Source organism: Sinocyclocheilus rhinocerous, unplaced genomic scaffold (assembly GCF_001515625.1).
Source record: "Sinocyclocheilus rhinocerous isolate Xijiao unplaced genomic scaffold, SAMN03320098_v1.1 scaffold1102, whole genome shotgun sequence".
NCBI lineage: Eukaryota > Metazoa > Chordata > Actinopteri > Cypriniformes > Cyprinidae > Sinocyclocheilus > Sinocyclocheilus rhinocerous.
Window position 1 is genome coordinate 300434 of NW_015640208.1, and position 22027 is coordinate 322460.

Below are 22027 nucleotides of genomic sequence, written 5' to 3' on the forward strand. Positions count from 1 at the left end.
ATATATATATATATATATATATAAATTTGAAACATAGATTGATGTACATTAGATCTCAAATATTGTGACACCTGCTTTGAACAGTAAAAATAAAAAGTTAAAGTTAAAATAATAATGCTTACATTTAAGATAGGAATAATCAAAATGTGATATTATATTAAAATGTATTATGAAATTTGTTGAAGATATTAGAAGATATTATAATAAACATATTGGGATAGGGTGTCTTACACATATGTGTTAATTTAGCTTATTTAGACCAGTCTCTGATATGGGCCATATTTAAAGGGTCATGTGAAAAGCCTGAACCCAAAATCTGAGGTTGGATTTAACAAAACAATTGAAATTTGACACTTTGGCTTGTACTGTGAATGTAACCGAAGAGAGAGAACCTGTGGTGAATGTTTCATGTCAAAATAACACTAACACTCTTTGGAAATGTCCCCTCTACTATTGTTTCTATTGTCAGGTATCTTCTGTACCTGCAGTTGAAGAGAGACGTGTACCACGGTAGGCTGTTATGTCCGTTCGCTGATGCTGCGTATCTTGGAGCCTGTATAGTACAGGGTAAGAATACAATCTCATCTACAGGCAGCTTTTACAACCAATCACACTTTCCATTACATTTAGTTATGTAACCAAAGCTTGAGTACTATTTGACATCAGACCCTGTCAGCGCCAGTAACAAGGTGTTTCTGAGACATTTTCTTCTGGAAGCTTTTTAACTAATCAACAGCCATATTTCAAACCTCTTTCTGCATTTCCCTGCTCATAAAATAAACAGCAAAGAGAATTTCTGATGGATATGAACCTCATTTAGATCAGAAACAGATAAAGGTCTCTTGTTGCAGATACATGGGCTAATCAGCGTTTCATATGGTCGTTTGATGAGTTTTAAGGCTGTTTGTCTTTTTTTAGCTGAGCTTGGGGACTACGATCCTGAGGAACATCCTGCAGACTACATCAGCGACTTCAAGCTCTTCCCCAAACAGACCCTCAAACTAGAGCGCAAGATCGTGGAAGTCCACCAGAATGAGCTGAGGTGAGAGGAAAAAAACACCAAATTTAAGCCACATGCCCACCATAGAACTAAATTTAATTGTACACTACCGTTCGAAAGTTTGGAAACGGTAAGATTTTTTTTTTATATTTCTGAAAGAAGTCTCACTGAGGCTGCATTTATTTGATCAAAAATACAGTAAAAATGTCAAGCTGAATTTCCAGCAGATGTAGTTGTCGATCTTGTAAGATCGTGTTGTTTGTTTCTGTAGGGGTCAGTGTCCTGCTCTCGCTGAGTTAAATCTTCTTCAGAGGGCTAACACACTGGACACATATGGAGTCGACCCACATCCCTGCAAGGTACTGACTCGCCTCAAAAACTACAACATACATGTATCTGTTAAAGTAGTTGAACTTCTTTTAACTCAACATGCATCTGAAATACGCAGCGCTCATGTGTGAGTTGCTGAAAAAAACACTACTCAATGATCAAAGACGTCCAAATAGCAAATTTACCTGAAAAAAGCAACGCAGTGGAATGCGAAAAACTACTGTAGCTGAAACACCATGAATCTGATCTAGTCTAATTCATTTCAGGATTTCACAGGATCCACAGCCTTCCTGGGATTCACTGCAAGAGGGTTTGTGGTTTTCCAGGGAAATAAGCGGATCCACCTTTTAAAATGGTAACTCTCTTATCACTTTGAAATATCTTCACTCTTCCTCAGATTCACTTGCCATCACTACCTCACCCTACTCAGTGTGGTTTAGTGTAAAAGTGTGGTCACATTAGCAATATTTCAGAGAAATTTCAATGGCAAAAAAAGCTCATTGTCTGTTGTCAAAAGTGTTGCAAAGTATGAAGCACAGCTCAGACAGAAGTCACTTTCAAACCAAGCAGCTTCTGTTGGTCAAAACGCAAATCCATGACCACCATTGGGAAATCTTTCACTCTAATGCAAAAATCTAGGTTGTATGTATTCTTATTGAAATGACTGAATTTTGTATGCAGCAATTTGGTGAACAACAGTAAAAGTGACCTCACCATAAGTGTCCACTTTGCAGCTTATTCTGAAAAAAAAAGGTCCAATTAAGGCCTGTTCTTAAGGCCACAATGGACGATAACCAGACCCGGTTCTACAGGGGTACTAGAGGGTGCTAAATACCCACAAAAGAAAGCAAAAGCAATTAAAGATCTAGCAAACTATCCAGTGTGTATTTGCGTTTGCCTCTGGACAGCTTCAAAGGTTACTATTTACAACGTGTTTTTGCAGTGTTGAGCAATGTAGCCAATCACAGACATATCTGTTGATTTCTTGAACGCAATGATCAATCAGAAACGTTTTAGTTTGTCAGAATTCACTCACCGCTAAAAGCGCCAGATTTTTAATTACGTGCAGTTTTGCACGCTCGTGAATCATCTCTTAACTGAGTGCAGACGAAATGTAAATAAGAGATTCATTGTGCAGTTTAGAGAGCTTCATTGATTATAACGGAACTTTGTGAAATCGTGATGAACTAAGATGAGTGGCGCTTTAGTGATAATATAGGGAGCGTGTTTTGTACATTTTCTAGGCGATAATCCATTCAGAATTTGTATGAAACTTTTGTTTTTCGGACACATACACGCTGCAAAGTTTCGGGAATGACATCTGCATATTTAAGCTGGAATCACTCTCGAAATAGCAGTGATTGACACAGTGATAACCATAGCAATGGATGGGATAAAGGCCTCCTGAAGCGAATCGATGCGTTTTTGTAAGAAAATTATTCAAAACTTTATAAACTGTAATCTCTAGCTTCCGCTAAGTGGCATTCCAGCGGATGGCGTAGGACGAGTGAGAATCGGTGAGAATATGCTTGTCTCGCAAGAACCAAGTTTTGTTTACAGCAAAGTAAAACCAGTCTCCTCTAGGCTTATATCGAAATTATATCGACATTTTTCGTTACAAATCCTCGTTTTGTACTTCTAATTCGTGACTGGTGTTTTGTTTTGCTCTCTCCACTCACTGTGCTTTCATGTTCGTCACTTCTCACCGGAGCTTACGCTACGCCATCCGCTGGAACGCCACTCTCTCGTGAACACGTGTACAACAGTTGGCGGAAGCTAGATATTATGGTTAAGTTTTAAATAGGGATATTTTCTTACAAAAACAGATCGATTAGATTCAGAAGGCCTTTATTAACCCCCCGGAGCTGTGTAGAGTACTTTTATGATGGATGGATGCAGTTTATTGGGCTTCAAAATCTCAACGTCCATTCACTGCCATTATAAAGTTTGGAAGAGCCAGGACAGTTTTAAATATAACTCCGATTGGATTCGTCTGAAGGAAGAAAGTCATATACACCTAGGATGGCTTGAGGGTGAGTAAATCATGGGGCAATTGTCATTTTTGGGTGAACTATCCCTTTAAAGCCTGTGTGCTGTGACTCACAGACATTAGGTGTGTTAGAAGCAGACGGCTCCTTATGCTTTCGAATCGCTCTCGCAGTACTTTGATGTCATCCACCGATCGGTCTGTACAGCGCTGCTTCAAGCCGAACACTCATATTATGTAAGGCCAGGCGATCAGCTGGTCGGTGAGTGGTCTGTGGGTGCTCATGATCTATGACATGAGGTTTTGTACGGCTGTTAACACCAGCCCACAGTCAACAAGCAGATAAGTGCTTTTGAAGAGTTTCCCTCTCATAGCATTAGAATGACTGTTGACATGAAGCTTTTGCATTGACCGCCTCACTTGTAACATTTCGTTTGTCTGCCTCACTCTTGCAGGGCAGATGTCAGCAAGTTTAAGTTTGAAGGGAAAACGTTTTATGTGATTGGAGTGCAAAGAGAGGTAAGATACATGATCTTTTTAAACTCTCATTCATTTTAGTCATGTGATTCATAATACATTTACCCACCATGACTTACAACCATTCAGATTTTCATTAGGCTGTACATTACATCATGAGGATGTTATAAACACAATCTTATGTTATCTTACATTCATTTGAGAGCCTTGGTAAATTCACTGTCATTGTCCTGTATTAACATTCCCATGTCCCTATTCTTCATTCTACTATATTAAATAGCTGAAAATGAATTTAAATGATTCATAAAGAATAAAGAAATAGGGTGACCATGTGTCCTCTTTTCCCGCATGTGTCCTAGACAGGATTTCTAAATTGCCTAAAATGTCCAGGTTTTGTTTTTGTTTTCCTATTGACAGTTCCTCTGCAGTCCTCATACATTATGTGTGAGTGTATTTGCATTGCGTTGACCGTTCTCTGTGGATCCCGCCTTCCCGTATGCCATGATTGGTCGATTATGTACAGTGCCTGCACACTATTGGTCAAAATACTTTTCGGTCATTACCTTCATCAAGTATGAAAACAATAGGAAAACAAAGCCAAAACCTGGACATTTTAGGCAATTTAGAAATCCTGGCCAGGACATGTCCGGGACAAAAGAGGACATATGGTCACCCACTGTTCACTTCACTGTTTTCATGCAGATATCAAAGTGGCTTTGTTTTGCCAGTACAGATTTAAGGCCTGTTCACACCAAGGATGATAATTAGAACGATACCTATAAGCATAACGTTTTAATAATTGTTCTAAATCTATGAGAACAGAGATGTCCACACTACAAATATAACGATAAGGTCACAGAGGAACAATATCATTGGAATCACTTTCCCGCTGGTGTACTATAAAAACACTGACAGCCAATCAGAATCCAGCTGACTTTGAAAAGCTTAAGCATGACAAGGATTATAATAGACAGAACGTCCATTGGTGTGGGCACTAATATAGTTATCGTTATAGTTATGGTTCTTGGTGTGAAGGGGCCTTTATTCAGCGTCCTGTGCCTGTCATTCTGTTTGTGTGCCATGCTTTAAATCTAGTTTTACATGTGCTTCTGTCTTCTTTTCTCTGTGTGCACTTTTCCATTGCTGGTGAGTAAACATATACATCATGGCCATTGATTAACTCATGAATTATGATTACATAGCCTACAGCACACTTCCTCACCCACATTTCTGTCCTGATTTTAATCAGACTTTAGTTGTAGTGCCTAACATAGAGTATTCATGAGAATTTCATGAGCAACACTGTCTATCAGGACTGCACAATTATGACAAACATCACTATTTCACTGGATAGTCTAATTAAAAATGATTTAGACTTTGAATTGAAATTGAAATAACTTTTTGTGTGAGGCAGCCACCTGCCATGTTATTATCCTGTATACAGTGTTACTCTTTATTACTCTATTCTTGTATAGTTTAGTAATTATTATATAAATAATTTTATTAAATATTGTTGAGAGAATATGGAATAAACACTTTTTAATAAATTATTGAATACATGATATTAAATTAAAGCACAGTCATTTTAAGCAATGACACTGTCCACAATTCAGAATAAATCTCTTGGAATTAGTTTGTCAGTATAGCAAATGAAAAATAATTCATAAAAGCTTCTTTTTGGGAATGAATCTAAATGCATTGCTGTAACTGACATGGTTATACTAGTAAACGTGATTTATATACAGTTGTGCAGCCAAACTTTATATAGATATAATAAACTGATAGTTTAAATAGTTTAAAACAGTGGTTTTCAAACAGGGAGCTTTAAATGAATTAAATGATTTCAAATAAGACAAACAAGCATTAAAATAAGCTAAAAATGCAACAGTCTTGAAAAATGAAAAAAAGCCTAACATTTATAATGAATGTACATTTTTCTAATTATGCCAAGCTCTATAAAATAATAAAATGTTTAAAATATGTTTATACTTAATTTAAACATAATCCTTATCCAATAAATCACAAACGACTAGGAGTAAAAAAAAAAAAAAAGTTGAGAACTACTGGTTTAAAACTATTAAATATTTCTTAAGTTGCTTGTGAAGTTATGCATATTATATGATGGGTATGAAACTAAAGTGTTGTTGGATGTCTAGCTGTGTGTGTGTGTGTGTGGGGGATTGGTTAACACAACCCATGGGTCACGACCCATGCTAGCCTGAAAGTTGATTGAAAGTGGGTTGATTTTGTTTGTGAACAGGGAGAATCATTGTGTGCTGTTCTCACTGAAGTCTGTCCCTCTCTGCATGTTCACACACACTTGAAAAGGATGTGTGTGCCTTTACTTATACTGGACATGTGACTGTGTTTCACACACACGTGCACACGCCTGTCTGTGATTCACACACTATTCTGCCCAGAAGTGTTGGAGTGCAGACTTTTTACTATCCTGAGAGGTTGAGCAACGGCTGACCTTTTCTGCAACTCAAATCTCACAGAATGATTTCTGAATTATTATTCATATACTTGCATTTGAAAAGACCTTAGAGACTTCTTGCATAACTCATCCAGCACCGTTTGCGCTCCTCGCATGAATTATACCTCAAATTTTGAGGCATAATGAGGAGATTTGTGCTATTACTATTTTTTGCATCTGGAGAATAAAATTGGCAAAAAATCATATGGACTTACATTGATTTACAGGGCAGGGCTCCAGACAAAAAAAATAATTTAAGGAGCCATTGGCTCCTATAAGAAACAAAACTAGGCGCTTAATTATTTTTTAAGTGCCACAGAATAAATTGTGCTTTCTTTCTTTCTTTTAAACACTTTAACGTTTCAGTCATACTCTCATGTGTTTATGTCTCCCATAATTTTACAGCATCAGCATTTTAATCCATCTTGTAGATGTCCTGGGAAATATATAGTTTAGTCATGAAACTCTAGATGGCACAGGCTGATGGGTTGTTAACGTAACTGATGATATTCAGAGAGTTAAACGACTTGGCACAAGCTGATTGGTTCATGCTGCATATGCAGCCAATGAGCTTACTGCCTTGCATTTATATGGCTGGCTAGCATTCACTTGAGATTCCTGCAGCATGCTTTCAGAGTTTCTCTGAAACCCTCCACCTTCCCCAGCTCCACCTGTATAGATTTGCTACGGGTTATTTTATATTTTTTGTGTGCAGCAGCAGTATGTCTTAAATACTCACGGCACCGTATCGCCGTATGCATTGGCAGTAGCAAGTTCCTGTACTTGCTTGCAGCAGCAGCAATAATCTTCAACTACAGCAATAACCAACCTCAGCAGCAATTCAGCAGCAGCAGCAGCGTAGCAGATCAATTCCGCCAAGACCAAATACATTAACATTGTCATATCCATCACCATGCTAAAATCTTCAGAGAGTTGTCATGATTAAACTAAAGTTCACTTAAAGTGGGAACTAAATGTCCTTTCCAACTTCAGAACTATATAGAGTCACAAAGAATTGTTGATTACACAGAATCTGTGCCAATATCACAGACCATTGGGAGCACTTGATAGAAAGCAACCAATGACAAGACAGAACTAAAGAACAGGAACCAATGAACAAACAGAACTGATAACCTCTAGGGATGTCCCAATCAGGTTTTTTGTGCCCCCGATCTGATCCAAGTCATTGAATACTGAGTATCTGCCGATACCGAGTTCCGATCCGATACTTGAATATTCCTATAAGAATGTATGTTTGGTGCACACTTCAAGTACATTAAAGTTATTAAAATCAATCCAATGTATACAGAGTTGTGCAGAGAATAAAAGTAATATATGTATGATTAATCACATGACATGACAATGAACCAATGGGAACATGACACATGGAGTAAGGAACACATGAGGGCAAGGAAGAAACATGGCTACAGGAAATTACAAAATAAAAGACATGACCAAAATCACACCTGACAGCTATATCTGATGTCACTCTGCGTACCACAGTTTGTAATCCCAGTTAGTTTAGTGCGGGATCCCCGTCTTGGACTGTCTCTTGTCATAGGTTGGTTGAGCGCTCTGACATTTAGCTTTGTTTTAATGATGTGACTGTAATCTCAGTGTGAGCGTTTAGCAGTATATTTTCAGCAGTTTGATGCTAAACGGCCTGGAAGTGGTTTGTATTGATTTCTTTCTGGATTCACTGTTCTGTTTAGTACTCCATCTATCGATCCCGGTCTCAGATTACACCACGCGTGGGGTTAATGGAACTTATTCTCCTGACAGTTCTGTTTTTCACAGCACTTTATCAGGCCTCATATACTGTATATCTCTGTCACATCGGCCTAAGACGTACTGTACATATTCGCCTTCGCTTCAGTCCTGGATGCTTAATCCAGCAATTTATTGCTGGGCTCAGGTTGTCACATAGTTCGGTTGGCAGTTTAGCACATTCACCCCACTGTAATCTCAACCGTGTTAACGAGAAGCAGGAATCCGACACATATCGACCCAGTAGAAAACCAATACCCACTATACATTTTCATTACAGCGCTGACTTTGCTTTCGTCCTCTCATGCATGATGATTAATCCAGCATGTGACTGTTACTATAAACCAGTTCATGTATTTCTGAGTGGTGATATATATATATATATATATATATAAATGCTATTAAGCAATAATAATAAATGTTTCTTGAGCAGCAAATCAGCACATTGGAATGATTTCTGAAGGATCATGTGACACTGAAGACTGGAGGAATGTTGGAGTAATTCAGCTTTGCATCCCAGAAATAAATTACATTTTATAATATATTACAATAGAAAATGGTCATTTTAAATTGAAATAATATTTCACAGTATTACTGTATTTTTGATCAAATAAATGCAGCTTGAGCCTGAGAGATTTATTTTGTAGTAACTGTTTTACAAAAGCAATAAGGCACATAAAACTGTGCTATATCACTCTCAGAAAAAAAGGTACAAAAGCTGTCACTGCAGTGGTATCTTTTCAAATGGTGCACTTCTGTACTTTAGTTACCCCTAAATGGTGCATATTAGTACCTCAATGTAAAAAATTTGCACTTTAAAAGTATATATTAGTACCTAAATTTTACACATTAGTATGTTTTGAAAAGGTACTGGCCCACTGACAGATTTTGTACCATTTTTTCTGAGTGTGTAACACCATCTGTTAATATTAGTGTTAAAATATAAAACTGATGAACCACCTTTTTGAAATTCAATACGTACCCTTGCGAAAAAGAAGTTTATTCAAGTGTGCTATTAGTATACTTCTTTTAAACTTAAAATAGGAAAGTATACTTTTAGTCTACTTTTTATGTACTTCTCAGAAATATACTTAAAATTACATTTAAGTATACTTGACTTATACTTAGAAAAAGTCTAAATATATTTTAGCCTGTGCTCCTAGAATTTGTTACAACAAATGTTTTCATTGTTATACGGTAGGGGGTGCTATTACATATCTTCTGTACAGAATTTCCAAAAAACACAAGTGAAGAAGACTTTTGGTAAGGGTAAACACATACACTTGAGTTTTTACACACCATTAAACTGATGTAAACATACAAATACTAGGCTAATATTACTTCGGAGAATTGTTTATTGTGAATGGTATTCATAATAAATGTAATTTTTATTGGCCATTTGAGACTTTCATCATATGTTGTGAGTAATGCCCCACAGTCTTTGTCGAATCATAGTGATGCACAGCTTAATGGTTAACTCATTTATTACACTAATGTGTGTCCTTGTAAAACCCATTGCACTATCTATAGTGTAAATGAAGGTTAATAAGTGTTGTGTACGTTGTGTTCATTCCAGTCAAAGTGTCTCCAACCGGTTGACTGACTGTGCCGTTATGACGTGTTATTATTGATCCGTACTCTCATATTCCCTGCTCTGTTCCCGGTAAAGCCGCCCTGCTGCCCACAAACACACTCAGCGGCCAGCACTCTCACTAACATGCACACAGATTTGGGTCAGCATTTTGTTCAGCTCTCATTATTTATGACATTGTGCTCAGATTCCATCTCCGTGTAATTTATAGATTTTTTATGTCCTCACTCGCTTTGACCTCCGCGTTCACTTAAGATAATTGTATCTACCTTTGCTGTTCCACACTTCAATTATTCATGCTTTCTTTTCATCTATCTGCAGAAGAAACTGGTTCTGACGTTCCACACCTCCACACCAGCAGCCTGCAAACACCTGTGGAAATGTGCCGTGGAAAACCAGGCTTTTTACAAGTGAGAGTCCTACTTTTACCTCCCTCTCTCTCTCTCGCTCTCTCTCTCTCTCTCTCTCTTCATCACACTCTGGATGTGTTTCTTTCTAAGCAGCATATGTTTTGGTCTTTTTATGCAGTACAATTCAAAAGTTTGGGGTCAGTATGATTTGTTTTTTTAAAGAAATTAATACTTTCATTTAATAATCATGCATTTAATTTATCAATAATGACAGTAAAGATATGCATAATGTTATGAAATAATTCTATTATAAATAAATGCTGTGGTTTTCTATAACTTTCTATTCAATAAAGAATCCTGAAAATAAAATCACGGTTTCCACAAAAATATCATAACTGTCTTCACCATAATAATAACTGTCTTCATCATAATAATAATAATTAGAAATGTTTCTTGAGCAGTGATGGAGTAATGATGCTGAAAATTCAGATTATCCATCACAGGAATAAATTACATTTTAAAATATATTCAAATTTGAAACAATAATTTTAAAATGTAATAACATATCAAAATATTACTGATTTTATGGTCAAATAAATGCATAAATTATTTATTTATTTACTTACTTATTTAACATCAAATATATCACTTAATTTTTCTGTACCTCAAAAAAACCAAACAAAATTAATAACCCATGACATTACTCTTTTTTTTGTGCCAAACTTGTTAAATACAAAAGCTTTTGGAGTTAAAGATCAGTGCAAAAGTAGGTATTTTTAGTCATATTTTTCAGAGAAAAAAAAGTATCATTTTGATGGACTACTGCAGTAATGAGGCTTATATAAAAGTGTAAACATAATATAATAGGGAATGTAATTCAAACGTACCTTTGTTTGAATGTTTTATGATTTCACTCATTTTTAAAAAAGTGGAGATGTCAACATAACAGAGTTGAACAGAAAATACATAGTGTTGTTAAAGTGAAACTTCCATTACATTTCAATACATTTTTAAAATAGATTTTGCAATCCACACTAACAGAGTTACATCTATATAATAATGTGACTAAGTTGTGGATCCTGGTAATTATATCAGTATGAGGTCATGGGGACAAACGCAGCACACAGATGGCACGGTTAGCTGAGAATGATCCTGATATAAGTGCCTCGATGTCTTTCTCTGTCTCTAGTTACTCTGTGTGAGTGGTGTCACGTTACTGTTGAAAGCCCTTTAATTAAGAGCTTAAATGCCAGCCAGACAGTAGGCCTGCCTCTGTCAAACAACAACACTGGCTTCATATTAACACACACACACATCAGTCAGTCAATCACAAACTGCTTTTAATACTGTATATGCATGCTTTTGCACTAATTATGGGAGAAAAGCTGCTGAATTCTGCTGAATGGATTTAATATAGCAAAGAGGATTAAACAGAAATGAGAACACTGCATCTTTTCAGTAGCAGAATAAAAATTCAATACTCTTTCAACTGTAACAAGTTTGAATTTGAACGTAGTTGATGGGTCACAAGAGAGATGGAAGTCTAAGTGACCCAATTTGAGCCTAAATAACTAAATGTTTGGTTTCTGCTTTTTGTCTGATTTAGATGTGCAAAGTCCAGTCAGATCAAGACTGTGTCCAGCAGCAGTATATTTTTCAAGGGAAGCAGATTTCGCTACAGGTGAGATCGAGCGCTTATCTGATGGAAGTAAACCGTATGTCAAACATGCTGATATTATTATTTAATATAATTGTTTCTGGTTTGATTCCAGTGGTCGGGTGGCTAAAGAAGTCATTGAAGCCAGTTCAAAGATTCAGAGAGATCCTCCTGTTGTACACAGGTCAGCCTCCAACTGAAGTATATCTTACTGTCACTTCTCTAGTCCACACTTCACTTACTTCAGGTTGTGGGAATCAGGTTGTGCATATGGTTTAAAAGGGCCACAATATACATTTAGCATTTTTTATGTCGACTTATAATCTTAGTTAACATTTCTTGGACCAAAAATGTATCATTTAGTTTTTCATGGCCATTTTCCACCCTTGCAATTAAACAAACTATTTTTGACTCTAGTTTTGATGCGTATGTATGTATGCATGTATGTAATGACAAAGGTAAATAATAAAAGTATTTTAAAGTGATACCAGCAACACTTATGGAATGGAGAAGTCAGAATAATCAGAAAGTGGAACTGACAAGCATAATAACATGATTACAAGTAAAAGAAACATATTTAAATATAAACAAAATATAAAATATTTCAAGGACCAGTTGTCACTATTGAAGGGGTCATATGATACGATTTCAATTTTTACTTTCTCATTGGAGTGTTACAAGCTCTGTTCATACAGTGAAAGTCATTTATAACCAAATCAGCTTGGTTACCCACAGTCTTCAAAATACCTTTATGTTCCACAAAAGAAAGAAAGTCATACAGGTTTCAAACGACATGAGGGTGAGTAAATGATGACAGAATTTTTGGGTGAACTATCACTATTTTTTATTTTTAATGAAATGATACTCTGAATGAGAAACTAAAACTGCCAGTAGGTGATGGTAAATGTCTTTATGAGAAAGTCATTGAGTCATTCATTCATTAGATTCGTTCAAACGGCTGATTCATTCAGGAATGAAGTAAATGGCTCTCTTTATGAATGGGCCATTGAATCATTGGTTCACCCAGTTCATTCAAAACGTGGATTCATTCTGAAACAAATGTTGCTCAGAGATGCACAACAGTTCTGCTGTGGCTTTATAGGTCATATTTTCGTTGGCAAAATTGATCAAAAACAGACAATATTGTGTTTAAAATATAACACAATATTAACTCTTATTTACTCAACTGTTGTATAAAATCACATTTGCACTCGTGCTATTCAAGACAAAAACAACACTCGTGATATTCGTGATATATTGTGATATTGCACTCGCTGCTTGTGTGATATTGCTTAAAGGGGTCATATGATGCGAAGTTTTCCTTTCTCTTTGGAGTGTTACAAGCTGTTCGTGAATACATAAGATCCCTAAAGTTGCAAAGACTAAAGTCTCAAACCCAAAGAGATATTCTTTATAAAAGTTAAGACTCGTCCACATCCTCCTAAAACGCCTTGTTTAAACTCAGAACGATGAGCTTTGTAAAAATCGACGCGTTTCAGAAAGGCGGGGCATAGAGGAGAAACAATAATGTACAGTATGTGGAAAATAATGTGTTTTTTGAACCTTAAACCGCATACACACATTTCATTACACCAAATATACAAAATAATGTTATTTTTTAGCAACGCCATATGACCCCTTTAACTATATCATATGAGAAAAATATGAGAAAAAAACTCATACTGGGGCTTTTTTTTTTGGCCCAATATTTTGAATTTTCGGCTGGGGCTGAGTGGGCGCGTTAACTTCGTTAAAATATTTTCATCGCTTTATTGTTTCAGAACAAATTAAGTAAATTAATGCGTTACATTTTTATATACAATTTTTTATTTTTATATACAAACTTTCCATTTACTTGTGAGAGCCAATGGTGAAAAAGAAGTGCGCTTAATTGTATTGAATGTGCACTTGTGGTGTACTTCAAATATTAAAAGTAAAATTAATAGATTTTTTATATATTTGAAATGTACTAAATTGCAACTTCATTACAAATATATAATTGCATATATGTACATGCATGACGTACAAGTTTCAATAGCAATGACATTAAAGTATATTTTAGTTGATCATAAATGCTGTTGAATACATTCAACAGTACACTTTAACCATATTTCAAAGACAATACAATTATGAAATTACATATAAAGATGTACTTAAGTCCTACTTAAGCGTGTCAAAAACCACTCTTAAGTTCAACTTATTGCATTTAATATAAATGTAAACTATTATGCATTTTCATTTAATTGCAGATAATATACAAGTGTCAAATTATTAGCTCTCACTAAAGTATATTATGTTAAAGTACATAATTTCTGTAATAAGAACAGTTTTGTTCTTTTTCACATGGAAGTACCTCACCATGAACTTGTTTTTGTAAAGAAAAGAAATTTTTTTTTTGTGGTAATCAACATTATGCATAAAATACTATCAATTGCGCTTAGCTTGTTTTGAACCCAGAATATTCCAGCGAATGAGATTTTTGAGCTCCAGTGGAGAGGAAAATTATTCTGCTCTGTTATTCCATTAATATCTGGTCATGGAGTATTAATAAAATAATAAAAGGAGTCAGAGGTTGTTCGGGGTCTACAGCAGGACATCTCAGAGCCGGATACGTGTGATGTCTGCTGACTGTACTGTACTCCGGACTGGATCTTTTCTCCATAACCGTCCGCTGTGATTAGCAAAGCCTTGTGCTATGACTGATGCTGTATAAATAGCTCATCCTGCATTTGGGCTGATCCGGCCTTAATGCCCTGACTTTGTTCACATGTCCGCTATCCGGTGAAGTAAAGGGGCTGGCAGGACCCCATCCTATGAGCTTTAATCCACCCAGAAGAATCAGAGGCAGTGTTTGACATAATTTAAGCCAGCAGGACCCGTGAGAAGGTCACTGTGCCGTGAGTTTGAGGTGGATTGAGAGGGAGCTGTAGAGGGCTCAGATATGGAGGTTTTCGGAGAGCAGGAGGAGCGTGTGGTGGCTCGTGAAATGGTTGCTGAGGAAGCTCTATGGGAGGAGGATGTAGATGAGGTTCTGAACGCGGCTCTGGATGAGAGTTTGGAGGAGCGAGCGGATGCCATGCGCTGTCAGGTGAAGATCACCACACGTCACAACCTGCAGCTCCGCATGGCCAACTACACGGCACGAGACGTCTACGTGCGGCTGCTCGGCCATGGAGATCGCATCTCAGGAACCGGTATGGAAGCTCCCAAAGTCCTGCAGAAATGATGGTTTACCAGTGTTAGCATCTAAAATTGTGATTTTAAAGGTGGACTAGATGCAGGATCATTCCTACTTCATTTCTTCATTGAATAGCAATTTTGCATCATTCTGAAAACATAAAGAGATGGTTCATCCCAAAATGAAAATTTTGTCATCCATTTACTTACTTCATATCATTCCAAAGTTGTTCCGAATGTTACAAAAGAAGATATTCTGAAAACTGTCTTATGTGTTTTTTTGTCCGTTCAGTGGAAGTCAGTGGTCACTAAAACTGTTTGGTTACCAACATTCTTCAAAATATCTTCTTATGTGTTCTGCAGAAATAAGTAAGCCATACAGGTTTGGAATGACATGAGGATGAGTAAATGATGACTGATCTTGGAGATCTATTCTTTTAAAGCAGCCGAAAACTCTTTGACTCTACTGAAAAGCAGGGTTTAGCTTGACAATGAAATAACTGATTCAATTAAACACAGCATAAACATAATGCTACAACTTGTGCAAATACACATGTGAACATGAATTAAAATGACAGTTCACTCAAAAATGAAAATTCTGTTATTTACTCACCCTCGTGTCGTTCAAACCCGTATGAATTTCTCAATTCTGTTGAGCACAAAAGAAGATATTTTGAAGAATGTAACAGTTGACGGCAGCCATTGACTTCCATAGTATTTGTTTTCATACTATGGCTCCTTTTAGCTTGACATTAGTTGGTAACATGTCAAGATGTCATGCAAAGTCTCTATTTAAACATGCAGGAAGATGTCAGTGTTTACCTATAGCAGCTGTGTTTATCGTATCTTTCACAAAAAGTAGGGTATTTTCTCCATACTATGGAAGTAATTGGTGACCGTCATCTGTTTGGCTATCCACATTTTTCAGAATATCTTCTTTTGTGCTCAACAGAAGAGAGAAACTCATACAGTTTTGGGACAGTTTTTAATTTTTGGGTGAACTGTCCCTTTAAGTGATGTGGCAGTCAGAATGTCTTAAGTCATGTTGTGAATATGTTCTTTCCATAACACTAAAAAACACACACACACACACACACACACACACACACACACACACACACACACTCAGTATATTGTAGTAAAATATTGTCCCTTTAAGTGATGTGGCAGTCAGAATGTCTTAAGTCATGTTGTGAATATGTTCTTTCCATAACACTAAAAAACACACACACACACACACACACACACACACACACACACACACACACTCAGGATATTGTAGTAAAATATTGTAGTCATTATTATATCATTTCAGGAGGAGGAGGACAGATTTACATTCATACATTTTAATTTATAAATGTCTTAATATTTAGTTTCTTTTTGCATTTTCTTATCAAATAAATTTCTATTTTCTGCAACTAAAATTTTAAGATTTACAATAGAGTAAAATGAGTGAATGTACCATGAAATAATGACTAAATGTAATATATGTTTCATCAGAAGACAAGGACTATGACAATAATTTAAATGGAGATGAAAATATGAGTGACTGGGTCATAAAATGAAATGATTACTCTGTGGCTTACCAAACAGAAATGGTAAAGTAATTAACATAGTTGTAGTTTCAAATAAAAGCATTCAAAGGCATTAACTTCTATTTAAATTAATTGTTAAAGTTTTATGTAATTTGTTGCGTAGACAATGAACCATTTTCTTCAGAAAATGAAAAAATCAATTTCTCTGTGCTTTGCTGTTATGACACATCATAGGAGGGGAGGGCATGCCAACTTTAGTTTCAAATGACATTCTTCTCTTGTCTTTTTCTTTTTATGTCTTTCACATTGTTTAAGAAAATCACCCTCTGATTTAGTTATTGTTGCATCTACCTGTTGCCATGGTAGCCATGATGATGGTCTGTTGCTAGTGACGACTGTTGCCTCCTCCTGGGCTAAATGGCTCTGTATGTGTCGCTATGGTGACATCTTCTCTTTACCCATATGCCTGCATCTACTCACTTAAGTGTGTTTCTGTAGAAGCTGTTCAATAGATAACTCATGATTATCCAATTAGTTTGACTAATCTTACATTTCAGGAACTGTTAATTGGCTGTCAGTGCTGATGCCCTGAAATCTGGTACATCCTGTCAATGCTGGATCATTCAGTTACCGAGTGTGGAATTCATGCTTTTCATGCAACAATCCAGTTTTTATCTGAAGAGACGGGAATTATTTTTTGATAGTATGTTAAAGTATCATTGTGAAAGGTGAGGATGGTTACATCAAATGACGTGGCAGAGCTCTATGTGTGTTAGAGAATAGTTGCATGCAGCATCGACGTCACTGACAACTTAACCGAGAGACTTGTCTTAATCCACACTAGTCAGGCAGCTGGGTCTATATTTAGACTGGACTTGTCCAAAGAACACAGCCGTGCCTCTCAACTGCTGGAAAAACACACATACAGCATAAACACAAAAAGAGAAATATTATTATTATTTTAATATTTTATTACATTTTATTTTTTATTTTATATATTTATTAAATATTATTATATACATCAAAATCAGATTCTAGCTATTACCCCTAAGAATTTATTTACATATAGATAAGTTTCTTGTAGTATAATTCAGTTTCATTGTGCCTTGTAATAAATCAGACATGACAATTGTGTAAAAAACATTAATAACTAACAATCAGGTTTGTTATAGTTAACTGAAACTAAAACCATAAAACATTTTTCATAACTTGAAATAACGTTAACTAAAATGTACTGGAAATGAATTATTTCAGCTAGTTGCTGAAAAAAAAACTGAAATAAAACTATACAGACATATTTTTAATAAACAAAAATGTATAAAAATGACAAAACCATACAACCAAATTTCTAAAATTAAAATGAAAACTGTAAAGTAAAAATGAATTCAAAAGATTAATAAAAATTACTACAGTAAAACTGCTAAAACAACACTGTCTACAAAATGTATCTTTGAAAATATTATTATAAATAAGTATTCTTACTAAGCATTAGTATTCTTGTGGTTTATGCCAAGTACAAAAAAAAGAAAAAAATAATTTCAGTTTTTTTACCCCCTCATAAAAGTGCAAATATAATAAAATAGTAAATAAACTTGCTTCTTAAATGGTAGTTATGTATATATGGGTCAATTTGGGTTGTATTTTTAGATTTTAGGTTTAGGTAGATTTATTATTATAATTTTTTTAAACAAATTTTATTATGTGTGTGTGTGTGTGTGTGTGTGTGTGTGTGTGTATCGGTGTGTATGTATGTATGTATGTATATATATATGTGTGTGTGTGTGTGTAATTAAAAAAAAAAATTTAATCTGTTCATTTTAATGGTTTGTTTTATTTTAAAAGCTCTTTTGCTTTCCACAATTAGAGTTGCAAATCTATCAGATACTATGAATATGTTCAAGTCCACAGTGTTTCCTGATAATTACTTGTATATCCTTCAAGATGTGTTCAATGAATCGTAAAGGGACAGTTCACCCAAAACTGAAAATTCTGCCATCATTTACATTAACAGAAGATATTTTGAAAAATGTGGGTAACCAAACAGTTGCTGGTCCCTATTGACTACCATAGTGTGCATATATGTATATATATATATATATATAATTTTTTTTTCCCATTCTATGGGAGTCAATGGCTACTGTCAGTTGTTTGATTACCCACATTCTTCTAAATATCTTCTTGTGTATTCAGCGCACAGGAAAAAATAATACTATGGAAGTCAATCCGTCAGCTGTTTGGTTACCAGCATTCTTCAAAATATCTTCTTGTGTGTTCAGCAGAAGAAAGAAAGTCGTACAGGTTTGGAGTAAATGATGACAGAATGTTCGTTTTTGGCTGAACTATCCCTTCAACTTTCAGTGATTAACACAGCTGTTCACTCTGCAGGACTGTCGGCTTTGAAAGACTCGGTTCATCTGTCTCCACTGAAACCATCGGTCACTCCTGAAGAGGTGGAGGTGGAGGAGAGGGAAAACCACGTTCAGGAAGACGAGCCAGTCAACAGGACGAGAGCGGATGAGGACGTAGACCATGAAGATGAAGCGTGCGCGGCTCTCACCATATCTGACACAGCGTACAGCCCATGTGCCAGCGTGGTGCCCACACCGGTGGAGGAGAGCCAGGGCGGCCTAGACCTGCTGTTCCAGAGTCCCGCGCGCCTGCTGAAGGAGCTGCACGCTGACCCAGAGATGCAGCTGGAGCTCCAGGCCGAGAGGGAGCGGGAACTCGCCAGAGAGGCGTTTCGTCAGTCGCTGTGCAGCCCGTCGAGTGGACGGCAGCAGATGCAGGCGTGTCTGCTCAGTGCCGCCCGTCTAGTGGTGATGGCCACGGGTCTCCTCATCATTCTGCTTCCCCTCCTCCTCGTGCTGCTGGAGTCGGACCTGGACATCTCATTCTTGCACGACATCCGGCAGACGCCGGAGTTTGAGCAGTTCCACTACGAGTACTACTGCCCCCTGCGCCGCTGGATCCTCTGCAAACTGGAACTCATGACGGAGCAGTTCTGGGGCGACTGAGGCTCACAGGGAACAGGGGGCGGGAATATAATGGACAGGACAGGTTTGCTCTCCTACATCACATGATTTATTCATTCACATCTTTTGCGGATCACGCCGATGTGTTCTCGTAGCAGTACTGGAGGCAGTTTTCTAGCGGTAGCGCTGTAGTTGTCTAGTGTTTTAGCCATAGTGTTAGACAGCGGACAGCAGCATGGGCCTTTAAATGGTTAAGTCAGCTTCATTAAAGGTGTACGACAAGCACAGCTCTGATATAAATGCATTGGAGCATCATACATTTCAACATTGATGATGGATATGTATGCCTCTTCAATATTTTCATTCATTTCACCTGCCTGTTGTCAGAAACATGAGTGTCGGTCAGGGTCCAAAATTAACTTTTTGCCCTACATTTCAATGATGAGTGAATTTTGTGGATGGATAATTTTATTAAAAAATTTTTTGCAGGTTTTTCTTTGTTTTGGTCTTCCTACGACTATTAATAAACCCCCTTTCTGTCTAATATATGAACGTTTGAGGTCAGGATTTTTTTTTTGAAAGAAATTAATACTTTTATTCAACAAGGATGCATTAAATTGATCAAAAGTAATAGTAAAGACATTAATAATATTACAGAAGATTTATGTTTCATATAAACACTGTTCTTTTTATACATTAAAGTATCCTAAAAAATATATCAGGGTTATAAAAGTAAATATCTCATGAATGACATTACAGAAGATTTATGTTTCATATAAACACTGTTCTTTTTATACATTAAAGTATCCTAAAAAATATATCAGGGTTATAAAAGTAAATATCAGGGTTATAAAAAAAAAAATCAGGGTTATAAAAAAAAAAAAGGCAGCACAACTGTTTTCAACATTAATATTAATAATAAATGTTTCTTGAGCAGCAAATCAGCATATTAGAATGATTTCTGAAGGATCATGTGACACTGAAGACTGGAGTAATGATGCTGAAAATTCAGCTTTGCATCACAGGGATAAATTACATTTTAAAATATATTAAAATGGGAAAAAAAGCTACTTTAAATTATAATAACATTTCACGGTATTACTGTTTTTTACTGTATTTTTGATCAAATAAATGCAACTTCAGCCATAGGAGTCGATGGAATCAATGTATTTACGAAAATAATCAATTCTTATCAGCTCAGGCATCACATACTAGTGAATCATCACACAAATTCTAGACACATTATGACATTGTTACTCATATTTCTGTTTTGCTAGCAGAAATGTTATGGCACATGGCCTCCTAGCTTAATTTGTCATACTTAAAGTAAAAGAGGTCTTTCTTTTGTAGACTATTTGTATCTTTTTGATTTGATTCACTTATAATAAGTGAGGCTCACTGTTTAAACGTGTTAGGTTACGCAACCAGCCAACTGCCCTGTAAAACATTTTTGTAAAAAACCAATTGTTATTCACATTTGATGCTTGCGAAAGTTCATTTTGGACCCTGAAGCCGGTTTGAGTGTGAAATCTGGTATAAACTCATATGAAGAGTTCATTTGAAATGATTTGATGTCTTTGACTCAATCAACCTCCATAACAACACAAATAATGCACGTCAAAATGTAGAAGAGGCGCAGGCAGGTAATGAGCTCAGACCTGCTTCACTAAATCAAGATTTATTTTCTTAAAAATCAAATCACAGCCATTCAGACGAGCAGATTCTGACCTCATAACACTGTATTGGAATAAATCTCTGCCTCTTGCAACACACAGAGCTATGAGAGAGAGGGCAAGACTTGTATAGACATGTATAGACATGCTAAAACTTAATATCTCTTTTTAAAATTTTATAAATTTTTATGTGATGCTTACAGTTACTTATATTTTTCAGCAAAAAAAAAAAAAGCTTAAGTTATCTTATTTCAACTGATTTACACTAAAATGTAGGTGGTATAGAAGTGAAATATTTTTACTATCACCAACAATTTAACTTAAAATGCTGTGATGTGTTTTTATATAGAATAGCACAAACTATAAAACATTTTTTCTTCTTATGAATTTTAGATGTCATGAGCAGATGTAACAGCAGGTTGCTAGTACATTTGAGAGGCTCTTATGAAACTGATCACTGTAATCACACAACATACACAAGCACAAAATACATAAACAAGATGCATGAAAACGCCACAAATCGAAATATTACACACATTAAAAGAACATAAGTTTTGTGTCAGTATCTTTTTGTGGAAGTCAACAATGAAAGTGCAGCTAATAAAATTTAGTTTACAAACTAAGTCAATTTGGCCCAAAAGAGTTGTCAATTGAAAACTACATTTCATTTGCACACTGGCTTTTCTTTATAGATATATATATTTTTAATTTATTGTTAATGCAAGCTTGTTTTGTATGAAAGCTTGTTTCTGCCACAGGATAAAATAAATAAAAAGGCAAAACAAAAAGGTAAAATTGCAACTTTTTACCTTAGCCTACTCTTCTAACTTTTTTGACTTCATAATTGCGAGATATGGACTCAGAATTGAATTTGAGATATAAACTCGCAATTGTAGGAAAAAAGTCTTTATGGTGAGATATAAACGCAAATTTGAGGAAAAAAGAGTCTGAATTGTGAGATAAAAACTCGCAATTGTAGGAAAAAAGTCTGAATGGTGAGATATAAACGCAAATTTGAGGAAAAAAGAGTCTGAA

General features: G+C 35.9%; 1 protein-coding gene across 1 annotated transcript in view; it reads left to right on the top strand.

Moving 5' to 3' along the window:
• LOC107752564 (FERM domain-containing protein 3-like) overlaps positions 1-19874 on the top strand; it is a 58508-nt gene extending 38634 nt beyond the window's left edge. The window contains exons 5-14 of the mRNA XM_016568572.1: positions 470-567; positions 919-1042; positions 1272-1359; positions 1597-1685; positions 3773-3836; positions 9950-10038; positions 11585-11659; positions 11751-11823; positions 14556-14829; positions 18733-19874. Of these exons, the coding sequence (XP_016424058.1) occupies positions 470-567; positions 919-1042; positions 1272-1359; positions 1597-1685; positions 3773-3836; positions 9950-10038; positions 11585-11659; positions 11751-11823; positions 14556-14829; positions 18733-19361 (1603 nt within the window). The 3' untranslated portion in view covers positions 19362-19874. The remainder of the gene's footprint in view (positions 1-469; positions 568-918; positions 1043-1271; positions 1360-1596; positions 1686-3772; positions 3837-9949; positions 10039-11584; positions 11660-11750; positions 11824-14555; positions 14830-18732) is intronic.
• The last annotated feature ends 2153 nt before the right edge of the window (positions 19875-22027 follow it).